Source organism: Aythya fuligula, chromosome 29, assembly GCF_009819795.1.
Source record: "Aythya fuligula isolate bAytFul2 chromosome 29, bAytFul2.pri, whole genome shotgun sequence".
Taxonomy (NCBI): Eukaryota; Metazoa; Chordata; class Aves; order Anseriformes; family Anatidae; genus Aythya; species Aythya fuligula.
In genome coordinates this window covers 1,272,523-1,284,891 of record NC_045587.1, presented here as the reverse complement: position 1 = coordinate 1,284,891, position 12,369 = coordinate 1,272,523, and the positions used below count along the sequence as shown (strand labels likewise).

The 12,369-nt window shown below is 64.5% G+C and overlaps 1 protein-coding gene across 2 annotated transcripts in view; it reads right to left on the bottom strand.

Annotated features, from left to right (window-relative positions):
- Positions 1-12,369, bottom strand: part of RAPGEF3 (Rap guanine nucleotide exchange factor 3) — a 13,972-nt gene continuing 1,603 nt past the window's right edge. The window contains exons 2-27 of one of the 2 annotated variants that reach the window (XM_032204766.1): positions 8,261-8,314; positions 7,850-7,956; positions 7,593-7,714; positions 7,290-7,464; positions 6,960-7,044; positions 6,731-6,791; positions 6,454-6,530; positions 6,174-6,320; positions 5,874-5,983; positions 5,611-5,699; positions 5,061-5,139; positions 4,667-4,817; positions 4,509-4,585; positions 4,316-4,355; positions 4,131-4,212; positions 3,914-4,060; positions 3,714-3,811; positions 2,755-2,880; positions 2,464-2,645; positions 2,289-2,379; positions 1,915-1,965; positions 1,656-1,743; positions 1,481-1,545; positions 1,171-1,225; positions 995-1,066; positions 1-418 (exon numbers count right to left, since the gene is read on the bottom strand). In XM_032204766.1, the coding sequence (XP_032060657.1) occupies positions 300-418; positions 995-1,066; positions 1,171-1,225; positions 1,481-1,545; positions 1,656-1,743; positions 1,915-1,965; positions 2,289-2,379; positions 2,464-2,645; positions 2,755-2,880; positions 3,714-3,811; positions 3,914-4,060; positions 4,131-4,212; positions 4,316-4,355; positions 4,509-4,585; positions 4,667-4,817; positions 5,061-5,139; positions 5,611-5,699; positions 5,874-5,983; positions 6,174-6,320; positions 6,454-6,530; positions 6,731-6,791; positions 6,960-7,044; positions 7,290-7,464; positions 7,593-7,714; positions 7,850-7,956; positions 8,261-8,314 (2,550 nt within the window). In that variant the 3' untranslated portion in view covers positions 1-299. The remainder of the gene's footprint in view (positions 419-994; positions 1,067-1,170; positions 1,226-1,480; positions 1,546-1,655; positions 1,744-1,914; positions 1,966-2,288; positions 2,380-2,463; positions 2,646-2,754; positions 2,881-3,713; positions 3,812-3,913; positions 4,061-4,130; positions 4,213-4,315; positions 4,356-4,508; positions 4,586-4,666; positions 4,818-5,060; positions 5,140-5,610; positions 5,700-5,873; positions 5,984-6,173; positions 6,321-6,453; positions 6,531-6,730; positions 6,792-6,959; positions 7,045-7,289; positions 7,465-7,592; positions 7,715-7,849; positions 7,957-8,260; positions 8,315-12,369) is intronic. The other variant, XM_032204767.1, reaches the window with a different exon arrangement.

The window sequence follows — 12,369 nt, the reverse complement described above, 5'->3', positions numbered from 1 at the left end:
TGCATACAAAAATACCTCTATTGCTCGCTGCGTGGGGGCTCCCCACCCCGCTGTCCGTGGCCTCGCCTGCCCGCAGCCCCCCTCCGTGGGCTCCCGGCTGCCGTGCTCTGCCAGGGCTGGGGTTTTGGGGTCCAGGGCACGGCTGAGCAGAGGCTCTTGGCCAGCTCCAGGGTGTCCCCGTGCGCCCTGAGCCGTGGGGAGCAGAGCTGAGGGCTGCCCCCCATCCGGCACACACACACGCGCGTGCGCGCGCTGCCGCGTCCCCGCTGCATCCCTGCTCCGTTCCCCCTTCCTCCCCGTCAGGACTCCAGGTCTCGGGAGAGCCGCAGCAGCTCCTTCTGGCTGTCGATGGCTTTCAGGTGCTGCAGGTAGGCCCAGGTGGAGACGGGGCTCCGCACGCTCAGGGACTGCTCCGAGCCTGCGGTGGAGAGCTGGGCTCAGAGCCAGGCTCCCTCAGCCCCCTCCATCGCCCCCCGCTCGGCTCGTGCACCCCCCGTGGCCAGACTCAGGGGTCCTGCCCCGTCACCTCCCGCTTGGTTCGTGGCTCCCCCTCCACCCCTTATTGCCCAGCTCACCAAAATCCCCTCCGTTTTTTCCCAGCTATTCTCCCTGATCCCCTCCATCACCTTCAGCTCAGCTCCTTGAACCTCCTCCACCACCTCCAGCGCGGCACACGGGTCCCCCTCCCTTTCCTCTCACCCAGCACACCAAAATCCCCCCCCATCACCCCCATCCCATCCCGTGGACCCCCCCATCACTCCCAGGAGCTGTAGGAGCAGGAGCAGACCTGCTCCACGGGGCGAAGCAATGCCCAGCTGGGGATGGCAGGGAGCAGGAGCTCGCCCTCCACCCCTGCGCGCCCCAAAGCTCCGCCACCCCCCGCCCAATTTTCTCCCCCTGCAGCCAAGCTGCTGCCCTCAGGGTGCCCCCCAGGGAAGGACGGTGGGCGCCCACGTAGCCCCACGGGGCGGGGGTCTCCCAACACCCAACGTACACGTGCTCATCCTGACGGCCTTGGGGTCCTCCGGGCGGTGCGGGGAGCGGCTCCGCAGCGGGGACAGCGGAGCTGGGTGCGGAGGGAGAGCAGGAGCTCAGCTACGGCCCCGGGGGGGGGACCTCAACCCCCTCCCGGGCTCCTTCTCCTCACCCCACACCCTGGGGGGCACTCACCGTGCGCCTGGCCCCGGCAGCGCTGCAGGACACGCACCGTCTTGGCCATCATGTGCTGCGGGCAATGCACAAAGGTCACCTGCTGCCACCCGGCATCGTTTTGCTCCCCGGCTGGGAAAACACAGCCCCCCCCACCTCCCCCCCGTGGCTTGAGCAACAGCCGCCCCGTGACCCCCACCCCATCAGCAAGGGGGTCCTGGCCCCCCGGAGGAGAGGGGGGGGGGGTTCGTGATGCCGTGTGGATGCTCTGGGTCTGCCTCCCCAAGGGGACAGCAAGGAGGGACCCCCCCGGACCCCCCCCGGCACTCACCATCTTCTCAAAGTTGATGAGGTTCTCGGCCAGCGTGCGATTGCCCTCGTGGATGAAGGTCATGTCTGCACCAAGGGGGGGGGATTTGGGGATCAGAAAGAGCCCCCGGCTCGGTTTCCTGCTCCCTGGGGAGGGCTGGGTGCCTGCAAAGGGCCCCCAGAGCTGCGGCACCCACCTTTGAGGAGGAGGGGGACAAAGGGGATGATGGGGGGGCTCAGCTTGGCGACGGCCAGGCGATAGACCCGGTGGTTCCACGACGGGTCCTGGGGACAGAGCGGGAGCTCAGCGGGGTGGGGGTCTCCAGGGGAGGGGGCTCTGGTGCCCTGGTGCTCGGCATGGCCCCAAATTTGGGAGAAGGGAATGCCCCCCCTGCTCTGCCCCCTGCCCCAACCCCGTGCCCCCTCCCCAGCTCCGCACAAAGTGCCCGCGCTCACCAGCATCCTCTCCAGCGCTGCGTGCAGCTTTCGGATCTTGTGGGGCAGCCTCTGCGCGGAGAAGGGGGGTCAGGATGGCCCCATGCATACCCCCCACTACACCTGAACCCCCCCTTAAATCTCGGGGCACCTCCGAGCCCCCCATCCCAATGCCCCTCTCTGGGCTCCAAGCTTGCTCCAGGGTAACTTGGAGCCCGTTTCCACCGCGGTGCGCAGGATTTGGGATCCAACCACGGATGCACGGACACATCCTGCCCCCCTACACCCCCAAACCTTTTGGGGTCAGCTCGGAGCCCAGCAGCCCGGCCACCCCAATCCCTTTTCTAGCCCAGGGGACCCTGCTCTGTCCCGGGGGGGGGGGGGACACCCGTTACCTCCCAGGTCTTGGCGAGGCGGCTGACGGCCGTGTTGCTGACCCCAAACATCACCGCGAAGAAGGAATTGAGGTTCTTCTGCTCCTTGAGGCTGCGGGCAGGGCTGGGCTCAGCTAGGAGACCCCCAGCCGGTCCCGACGGGGACGGGGACGGGGACGGGGACGGGGACACTCACTGTGCAGCCAGCTTGATGAACTTGCGGAGGAGCTGGGCTCTCCTGCCCACCTCGGGGCAGAGGCAGAGCTCGGTGGCCACCCAGTACTGCAGCTCGTTGAAGCGCCGCATGACGCGCTCCAGGTTGGCCGTGGTCACCTCGTGAAACTGCTGCGGCCCCACGATGTAGTGGATCATCTCCACCTGCGGGGCCGGCGGGGTGCCTGAGGGTGGCCGAGGGGGTGGCCAAAGGGGGGGTCTCGGGGGAGGTTTCCCCTTCCAGCTCGTCCCGGTCCGGGCGCTTGCCCCGTACCTGGTGGATGCTCTTGAAGAGGTTCCAGTCGTAATCCGTCAGGTGGCTCGCCAGGTCCTTGGAGCTGATGAGGTCCAAGGTCTCGGAGGAGCCGACGTGGGGGCCCAGCTGCTCGGGGTGGGGGGTCTGCACGCAGGGGAAGGGCGAGGGGCTGGGGTCGGAGCCGTGCCCCTTGCCGGTGGCCGGGCTCACCGAGCCTCCTCCATCGCTTCGAGGTAGGCTCGGGACCCCCCTGCGGCACCTCTGGCTTGCCTCGTGCACCCCCTTCATCGCCTCCAGCCTGCCTCGCTGCTCCTCTTCCTCTGCTGCCTTGGGTTCCCCCATTGCCCTTCGCTCAGCTCTCTGAACCCTATCCACCACCCCCAGCATGGCTCATGGGCGACCCTATATAGCTCTGCATGGCTCTTGGATGACCCTATATAGCTCAGCATAACCCATGGACGACCCTATATAGCTCAGCACGGTTCATGGATGACCCTATATTGCTCAGCATGGCTTGTGGACGACCCTATATAGCTTGGCATGGCTCATGGATGACCCTATGTAGCTCAGTATGGGTCATGGACGACCCTATATAGCTCAGCACGACTCATGGACGACCCTATATTGCTCAGCATGGCTCATGGATGACCCTATATAGCTCAGCATGGGTCATGGATGACCCTATAGAGCTCAGCGTGGCTCATGGATGACCCTATATTGCTCATGGCTCCTTCTCCATCACCTCTTGCTCATCCCACTCAACCCCCCCCCACCTTTATCTTGGCTCCTGGACCCCCCCATCACCCCCAGGACCCCCAGAGGGACCGGGAGCGAGCGGGAGCAGACTCGTTCCACGGGGCCAAGCGATGCCCAGCCCGCTTCCCACCCCCCGGAGCACCCGAACCACGCCGCTGTCCCCCTCCAGCAGCTCCCAGCCCCGTGCTGCCCCCCCCCCCAGCACTGCCCCCGGTGCTCACCAAGCCTCCCAGCTCCTCCACGCTCACGGCGAAGAGCCGCTCGTTGAGCCCCAGCGAGGTGAACACCCCCACGGCGTCCAGCTGCAGCCCCACTTTATCTGCGGGAGGCAGGGCGGTGATCCTACAGCTCCCCTCATCACGGGAGAGGGACCCCAGGGTTCCCCCCCAGGGGGTGGCGGGGGGGACACACGGATGCTCACCTCCAGCCGAATTCACCTTCACCAGGAGGTGCTCCCGGTCCCGGCCGAGCCGGGGGGCGAGGGAGCGCAGGACGTCCCGCACCGAGGCGTTGATGGGCAGCACCGTGACGAGGCACGAGTGGTCGGGTCTGTAGATCTCGTAGGGCACTGCGGGCGTTCATTCTTCAGCAGGGTGGCCATAGGAAAGGGGATGACCCCCCCCCGGAGCCCCCCATACCTTTATCCTGGGCTCGTAAGGCACAGCTGCTGCTCAAAGCCGCCTCGTCCTGGCTCGCCAGCCAGCTCACGGAGCTCCGAGCCTGTGCCCGAGGTGGGAGAGAGCGGGCACGATGCCGTCCCCAAAGCCACCCCTCTCCTTGGGGGGGGTCCCAGCTCCCCCCCAAACTGCCATTCCCCCCTTACCTTGGGTTGGGGAGAAACGCTGCCGTCCCCGTTCTCCAACCTGCACGGAGAGAGGTGTTAAACCCCCCCGGAGCAGGTGAAACGCCGCCCCCCCGGGGACCCCCGTGGGGACAAGGACACCGAGGTGACACCGGGGGTCCGGCTGGGCGCTGCTGCTCTCCACGACCCCCCCCCCCAGGGGGAAAAAACTCACACTCGGGTCCGCCGGCGTTCCTGCTCCTGCACCATCCCTCCCAAACGGGGGTCCCGGCTCGCCAAGTCGGCGAGGTTCTGGGGGAGGCAAAGGGGGGGTCAGCGCCGCGTGGCGGTGGCCGGACCCCTCCCGGGGACGTCCCCCCCAGCCCCCGGTACCTGCAGCAGAGCCGTGGTGCTGCGGTCGCCCTGCAGCAGGCGGCCGTAGAGCAGCACCCACTGGCTCACCAAGCGCAGGATCTTGCGGCGTTTGTGCAGGGAGTAGGTGGCCTTCTCCTGCTCCGAGCCCTCCAGCGGCTCCGCGCGGAAACTGGGACCAGTTAAGGGCACTGGTTTGGACTGGCGTGGGGCAGGGGGAGCGGGCGGGGCAGCGAGGGGACCCCCTCACCCGCCAGGATGGGATGGGAACGGGGATGTGCCTGCGGGGTTTGGGGTTCCCGCAGCCAAGCCCTGGTGTCCCACTGGGGTGGCAGGGGCCAAGCTGAGCCCGCCGGTCCCCAGTGAGGGGGTGCACGCTGTGGACACCCCCCCCAGTCCAGCCACAGAAGGATATTGGTGCAGCAGGGCTCTGCAGAGCTGCGAGGTCGGCATGAAGACGGTGTAGGTGAGCAGGAAATCCCCCAGGAGGGTGTCTGGAAGAGAGCAGGACAGCCCCCACCACCCTTCGTGACACCCCCAGTGGGTCGGCGACCCCCCAACCCACAGCAAGCGTGCTCCTTGCCGGTCACTTTTTACTCCTAAATGCCTGGGAAAGGGTTGAGCAAATTTTTTTAACTTTGAAAAGGAGAAAGCTCCGCACTCGGAGGAGATTCGACTCCAAGCGGCCTCGGCTGGCGCCAGCTCAGCAGCTCGCATTTTTTGCCCGCTGGGGACATCTCCTGGCTCCCAGCTCCCGGCTCGCCCTCTTCTGCTGCTCTCCGAAGGGAGGCGCAGGGCGTTGGGCGAGGAGGGAGGAGATGCTCCGGAGCTGCTCCTCTCTCCCAGCCCGGGTGAGGGATTTTGTGGTGCGAAAAGTGGCTTTTTTGGTTCAACTCCTGGAGTGGTGACAACACGGGAAGCAGGGGACCCCTTGCCGGGACCCCCGTGCCGGGTCCCCCACCTACCCACGGGGTCGTAGAGCGTGGCGTCGAGCCTCATGAACTCCAGCAGATGCTCGAGGATCTTCTCCGGCGTCCCGGCCATCACCAGGTACCTGGGGGCAGAGGATGGGGCGCATCAGGGAAGGGACGGCGAGCACGGCGTGCCCTCCCCATCCTGCCCCTGGAATGGGGCTGAGGAGCCCGGCCACGGCCGGGGAGGTGGCCGAGGGGCAGGAGATGTGGGGTGGCTGCCCCGGGAAGGAGGGACGGGGACGGGAGGCTGTCACCTGCTGCTCCGCGCCGCGGCCGGCTGGCTGCTGCCTCCCTGCGGGTTTTTCTGCAGCACCAGCACCACCTTCCCGTGCTCCTTCAGGCGCATGGTGTTGGCCTCCACGTCCTGGAGGGGGAAGGTGGCCGTGGAAAAGCACCAAATTTTGGGGAGCGCCCCAAAAATCACGTCGGCACGCGGAGAACTGCCCTACCCTACAAACCCCACGGCTCTGCGCATCCCACAGCGCCGGGAGGGTGCCCAGGATGGGGTGCTGGTGCCGTGCCCGGCACGGGAACCCCCCAATCCCCCTGCCCACCTTGAGGATGTGGTTGAAGTCCTGCTTGTCCACCCGCAAGAAGTGGCAGTTGTCCTCCCGCAGGATGATGCTGGCCGCCCGGGGTGCATCATTCACCAGCGCCAGCTGCCCAAAATCGTCCCCCTCGTGCAGGGTGGCCACCAAACCCTGCGGGGGGACAGGGATGGGGTGAAAACCCCGGTCCCCTGCTCCGGGTGGGGGATGCAGGGTGTCTGGAGAGCCCCACGCCTCGGCACCCGGTGGTATCGGGGACAAGGTGGCTGCGCAGGGACGCACCCACCTTGCCGTGGGTGACCACGTTCACCGAACCCTTCCAGACGATGTACCACGAGGTGCCTTTGTCTCCTTGGCTGAACACTTTGGGGAAAAAAACGATGGGTTTTCTCTGGGGAGACCCCCAGCGTCCCCCATCAGCCCCAGCCCACCCGTCCCCACCGTCCCCGGTCCAAGAAAATCCAGCTGGAGCCTCCGCACCGAGGGCAACGTCCGCCCCGCCTGGGGACCCTGTCCTCGGGGACGTCCTGTCCTTGGGGACATCTGAGCTACTCGGTACTCACGCACGGTGCCAGCTCGCTGGTGTGACTCGAACATCAGCACGGCCGCCAGCTCCCGCTTCACCTGCGGCAAGAGGCGCCCACCCTTAGGGCCAAGCGAGGAGGGGACACGCTCGGGATGGGGTGGCGGGGTGGCAGGGGGCCCCAGGCACGGCTGGAGAGGGCCAGGAGAGGAGGAGGAGGGTGCAGGAGGATTTGGGAGGGGATGGAGGAAGGGGTAGGGGGCACCCACCGAGTTGGAGAGGTGAGCCACAGCTTTAATGTGGAGCAGCTCCTCAAATATCAGCTCCAGCTCGTCCTCCGTGCGCTGGGCTGGCCTGGCAGGAGAAAGGTGGGTGAGCGGCCACCGTGAGCACCCCAGGGCCCTGCACCTCTCCCTGCCACCTCCTTGGGTGCCACTTTGCTCCGGGCACAAGCCGGTGGCATCCCCTCAAGTCCTCCACCTGGCAGCTGGGGAAGGGACGCTCGGCGCACCCCAACCTTTGGCATCTCCAGAGCTGCGTGGAGCAGGGTCCCAACGAGCCCCCCCCCCCCGACCCCCTGGGAGCCCCCAGGCACTCACGGCTTGCGCAGGGCCATGGTGAGCAGCGCGTCGGGACCCAGCTGGGCCAGGAAAGCCACGGCCTCCAGCAGCTCCTCCGCGTCCCGCAGCCCCGCGCCGGGCTCGGGGCTCAGCTCCAGCTCGGCGAAGCGATAAAACTGCGTGTCCTTGTCCTGGAAATGCCACTCCTGCTTGACTGCGAGGTGGAAACGCACATCAGCTTGGGCGTGCGTGGCACCGCAAGCACCCAAGGGAGACCACAGGAGCCGGGCGACCCGGTGCACCCAGCACCCAAAGGCCCAGAGGACCCCCCGTGGTGCTCACCGTGCGTCAGGACCCCTCCGTCCACCAGCACTTGGCCCACCCCGACAGCCTGGCTCCGCGTCTGGACGCCCAGCCCCGCGTTCAGCAGCCAGTCCACCAGCTCCTTCCCCGAGCAGCACTGCCTGCAAGGGGGAGAAGCGTTGAGAAATGCCCCCAAAATGGGGTTACAACACCCAGGAGCACGGCCAAGCCCTCCTCGGAGGGTCCTTGGCAGCCCGCGGTGGCCCCACGCGCGGTGCGGGTGCTCGCCGTCCCACCTGTGGTGCCGCAGGTGATGCTTGTGGTCCCGGATGAGACCTGGGCAGGTGCTGGTGAGGTGGGTGAAGAGGAGCTTCCCGGCTCGCCAGATCCTCTCCGAGGATGCCTGGGGGGGAGAAATGAGGCTTTATGGTTTGTGGTGCAGCCAGGAGGGCACGGGCAGTGACGGGCACCTCCACGCCAGCAGGCTTCCTGCTCAACGTCCCCAATTTGGTGCCAGGGTGCCATGCCCTGACCCCATCCCAGCACCCCAGGACCTCCATCCCCAGCCCCAGGAACCCAGGAGCCCAAGGGATTGCCCATCCCACCACAAACCCCTACCCACCCCAGCCTTGGTGATGTTTCTGCCCCCCTCAACCCTTCCCCAAGCACCAAATTCGTGCCCTTGGGGGCATCCCCTGTGCACCCACCTGGGTAAGGCTGTGTCCATACTCCAGCGAGGATTCAGTGTCCAAAAGCGGGGTCTGGAAAACCAAAAAAAAAAAAGGGGTTGGTGGCTGGGGGGCCTTGCACACCGGGGGACCTGACCCTGCAAAATGCCCCCCCGGCGGTGATGTTTAACTCCAGGACAGAAAGCGCATTCAAACAAGCGAGCCGGGAGATAAAAGAAGGAAGTTAAAAGTAAAACCCTCACAAACAAGGATCAAAGGAGCCTTACTGGAGCCACAGAGCAAACGTCACTTGGGGAGGACATCAGAAAGACCCACGGGAAGCCGGAGCGGCCCCGAGGCAGGGAGAGGGAAGGCCCCAAGTTTTTTCCTCCAGCTTTGAAGCCGGCTCCAAACGAGGAGGGGGAAAAAAGATCACAAACTCCAGAGGAAAGAGCTGGAGGAGCAGACCCGCTGCCAGCCCATCCCACAGCAGGATGAGGATGGCAGAGAGCGATGATGATGAGTTTTGGCCATGTCCTTGAGCCCGCCCAACCCCCTTTTTGCAGGTAACACATCAGGGACTGGTCCCGGATTGAGGCACAGCCAGAAAAGCTCACACAATAAATCCTGGAAACTAAACAGGAACAGCACCGGGACGTGCTGGTCCCACAACTGCAGGAGCTCAGCGGCCAGACGGAGGGCTGCAGGTGGCAAAATTGAAGTTTTTTGTTTTGTTTTGTGTTGTTTTTTCCCCAAAGGATTTTAGGGGGGATCCTGGAAGCTCCCGAGCACCGGGCTCGTGCCGACACGGTGCGGTCACATTCAGCAATAACCTTCAGGTGCACGAGGGGATGGAGCCTCCTGGGGATGAGTTTTTGTGTTCCCAGCAGGGAAGCAGAAATTCAGCCCAGACATAGGTGAGGATGGGGTATCGGAAGGAAACAAGCCCAAATTCCCCTTGTTCGTGGTCAGAGGCTCCGGGCTGATCGTTACTCCTCGAGTGCAGCGGGAGCCCAGGCCCCCGTAGCTGTAAAAAATGCAAATAGTGGGATGGGTGTTGGCAGGAAGGGAAGAAAATAGGAACCCTTGGTGTGCCACGGCACCAGGCCACAGCACACCCTTCTCCCTTGGCCCTTCAGCGCTCCCTTAGCCTCAAAGAGAAACGAAATAAAGGCCGTGAAATGCCCCAAAAAGCCTCGTCCTGGAGGACCTCTGAAGCCAACGAGGGTCTCTTGCAAGTCGAAGGAGCAGACGTGAATGAAATGGGGTGGGCAGGGGGGCACAAACCGGGGGCACTCCCTGCTGCAGGGCACAGGGGATGCCAAATTTGCTGCAGAAAGGGGCTGGGTGGGTTAAAGGGAGGCCAAAAATATCTGTCCCGTGCAAAGGCACCGCTTCCAGCTCAGGAGGGCCGAGCTGCGAGTCGCTGGGAGGGGGCAGAAGATAAATCCTCTCCCCAGTGCTTGTGAAGCTGAGCCCCAAAGTCATCCCCGGGAGCTCCTCCCTGCTCTTTGCAGCTCTCGTACCTCGGTGCCGAGCCTCTCCCTCCTTCTCCAAACCCTTGCTTGGTAAAAATGCATCTTTTAGGGACGGAAACCCTGGTCACCCGCTGAGTTCTTGCTTTGTTTAATTGACACCTGCTCGACACGCGATGGGCTGACCCAGTGCTGTTTTCTAAACCAGCTCCCCTAACGTCTCCGCCGTTCACCAAGGCCAGTCCCGAAATAGCATCGCCCTGCTGGGCTCGGGGACTCCTTCCTGGAGCAATCCATCACGGCACCGTCGGGAACTGCTGGGAGCTGCCTCTGCTAGCAGGGTGCGTGCGGCGATCCAAAGCCACAGACCCTGCCAGGCATCACGAAAGCGTGGCGTTGCCAAAAAAAAAAAAAAAAAAAATCCACTCCGGGCACCCAACGGGGCTGCTGGATGAGATGGAAACACCTCCAGCTGCTCGCACCATCCTCGTCCGCTCCGAAAACCGCGCTGCTCCAACAGCTCCGGTTAAACCTCGAGGGATGTTTCACCTCCCACACGGCCACGGCCCTGAACAAACAACCTGTCCTCTCCGAGACATGTGCTGAATCCGTCCCCAGCGCATCCCAGCCCAGTCAGACCTGTTTTCCACGGAGGCAGCCGCTGCCCTCGGAGCATTAACCCCAAAACGCAGCGAGGAGCATCCTCCACAGGTGCTGCGGGGGCTCGTCCCCAGGGGGAGGCTTTGTGGGATCCCCCCCGGGTTGCTTCTGGTTGCTTTGAGAAGGGTCCTGAAGCACTCGGGGCTGGTGGTGGAGGGGTGGGTGCTCAGAATGTAATTTTGGCGATTTGGCATCTTCTGGGCCAGATCCTCCTCAAATCTGCTGGCTCCGGGCTGGTGGCGATGGTGTGGGCAACCCCAGCAAGAGGGACAGCCCCGATGGAAGCCCCAGTGATGGAATTCAAGGGTGATGAGCTGCAGAATGCTCCTCTGCGAGGGAATTCGAGGGGAAAAAAACACCCAGCAGGGAGCTGAGGGGAAACCAAACAGCCCCGGCACCTCTGGGTGCAGGCAGGTGATGGAGGTGGGCGCACGGCCGGGTGCTCTGCCTGCCTCAGCCCTTCCCAAACCCTCAGGGCTTCTTCCTCCTCCTCTTCTTCTTCTGGAGCTCGAGCCCTCAGGCAGCAGCTTGCAAGAGGCTCAGGAGCAATTTGGGAGTCGGGGGACAGATGGAAACCAAGTGGCAGGTCCCCGGGGACGCTCCCAGCCTGGCCGCTGTCACCAAAGCCGGGGCGCCGCCGCTTACTCACTCTGCAAACTTTCCTGAGTCCCGTGACGCCCCGCGGAGCAGGAAACGCTCCGGCAATCGGAGAGCAAATGTTTGCAAACAGGAGCCCGGGCTGAGAAACGTGGAGCTGCCTCCCGAGGGACCCGCAGGGCGATGCCACCCGCGCTGGCCCCGTACGGGACGGGCTTCGTGACGTGGGTCTGTCCTTGGGGCCGAGAGCCAGGACGTGCCACGGTCCTCCTCGAAGCAAGGACGGCGAAGGAGACCGAGAAAAACCCAAGGACGGCTGCGCGGGGAGGTTTCTCCCTGCTCGTTGCAAAACCAGCTCTGGAAAACGCGGGCAAAATCCCCCCAAAACACCTTCCCAAGCACGCCCGCTCCCCGCGCACGGGAGCTGGGTGAGTTCCCAGGGCTGGCCCCACAGGATGTCGTCCCCCCCCCAGGTCGTCGCAGCATCGCGGCCGCCGTCTCCAAAGGGCTTCCGAAGGAGTTGCCTGTTTCCATCTTCCTGCTTACGGGACACGGGGGCGCTGAGATCCTGCCGGTCTCCAGAAATCCGGCAGCCGCGGGCGAGCGGCCAAGGCCGGCAGCGACCGTTCCGCGCTCGCGCTCCGCTTTGTTTGGGATCCCGAGGAAAAACAACAGGAGCTATTTCAGGCTTTACGGCTCCGGAGAAAGTCCTCGCCCATCCGCAGGCTCCAAAGGCACGGCAGCCAGCCAAGGGGTTGGCTTCCCTCCATCCCCCCCCCCGGGACCCTCGCCGGGGAGGGGTCTCCAAGGGGACCTCTCCAGGGACGCGGTGACGACGGCGCTTGTGCTGCGGGATGGGTGCAGCTGTTTGGGGACGCCGGAGGCTCGTGGCAAAGAGCAGAGCTGGAGGAGAGCTGGTGGCTGTGGGGACAGGCAAGAGGGTCCCCAAGAGGGACGGGACAGAGCCACACACGACGAGGAGCTTCCAGGAGCTTGCGGCCGTGGGGACAAGGGACACTGCGTCACCTAGGCACAGCCAGACGGCTCCCAACCACCCGCCTCTCCCCACCCGAGCACCCTCAGCCCTGCAAGAACAGGGGAAAACACCCCCTCTGTCCCCCTCCCCAAAAGAATCCCCTCAAATGCCCATCAAGGGGGGAGCCACGCAGGAGGGGACGCTCCTGCCACACTGCACGTGCCACCGCACTGTGAGATTTTGCCAGATTTTTGGTAGCCCAGCACTTGAAAACAGCGGCGCCGCGACCTGCTGCTGTCCAGAGCCCTCTGCTCGTTAAATAAAAACACCCCAAAGGGAGTCCCTGCACATTCTGGGGAGAAAAACATCAGAACGAAGGGGAGGGAAAAAAAAAAAAAAAGAGAATTCTGCTTGTGAAAGAGCTTGCAGACGGCACAAAA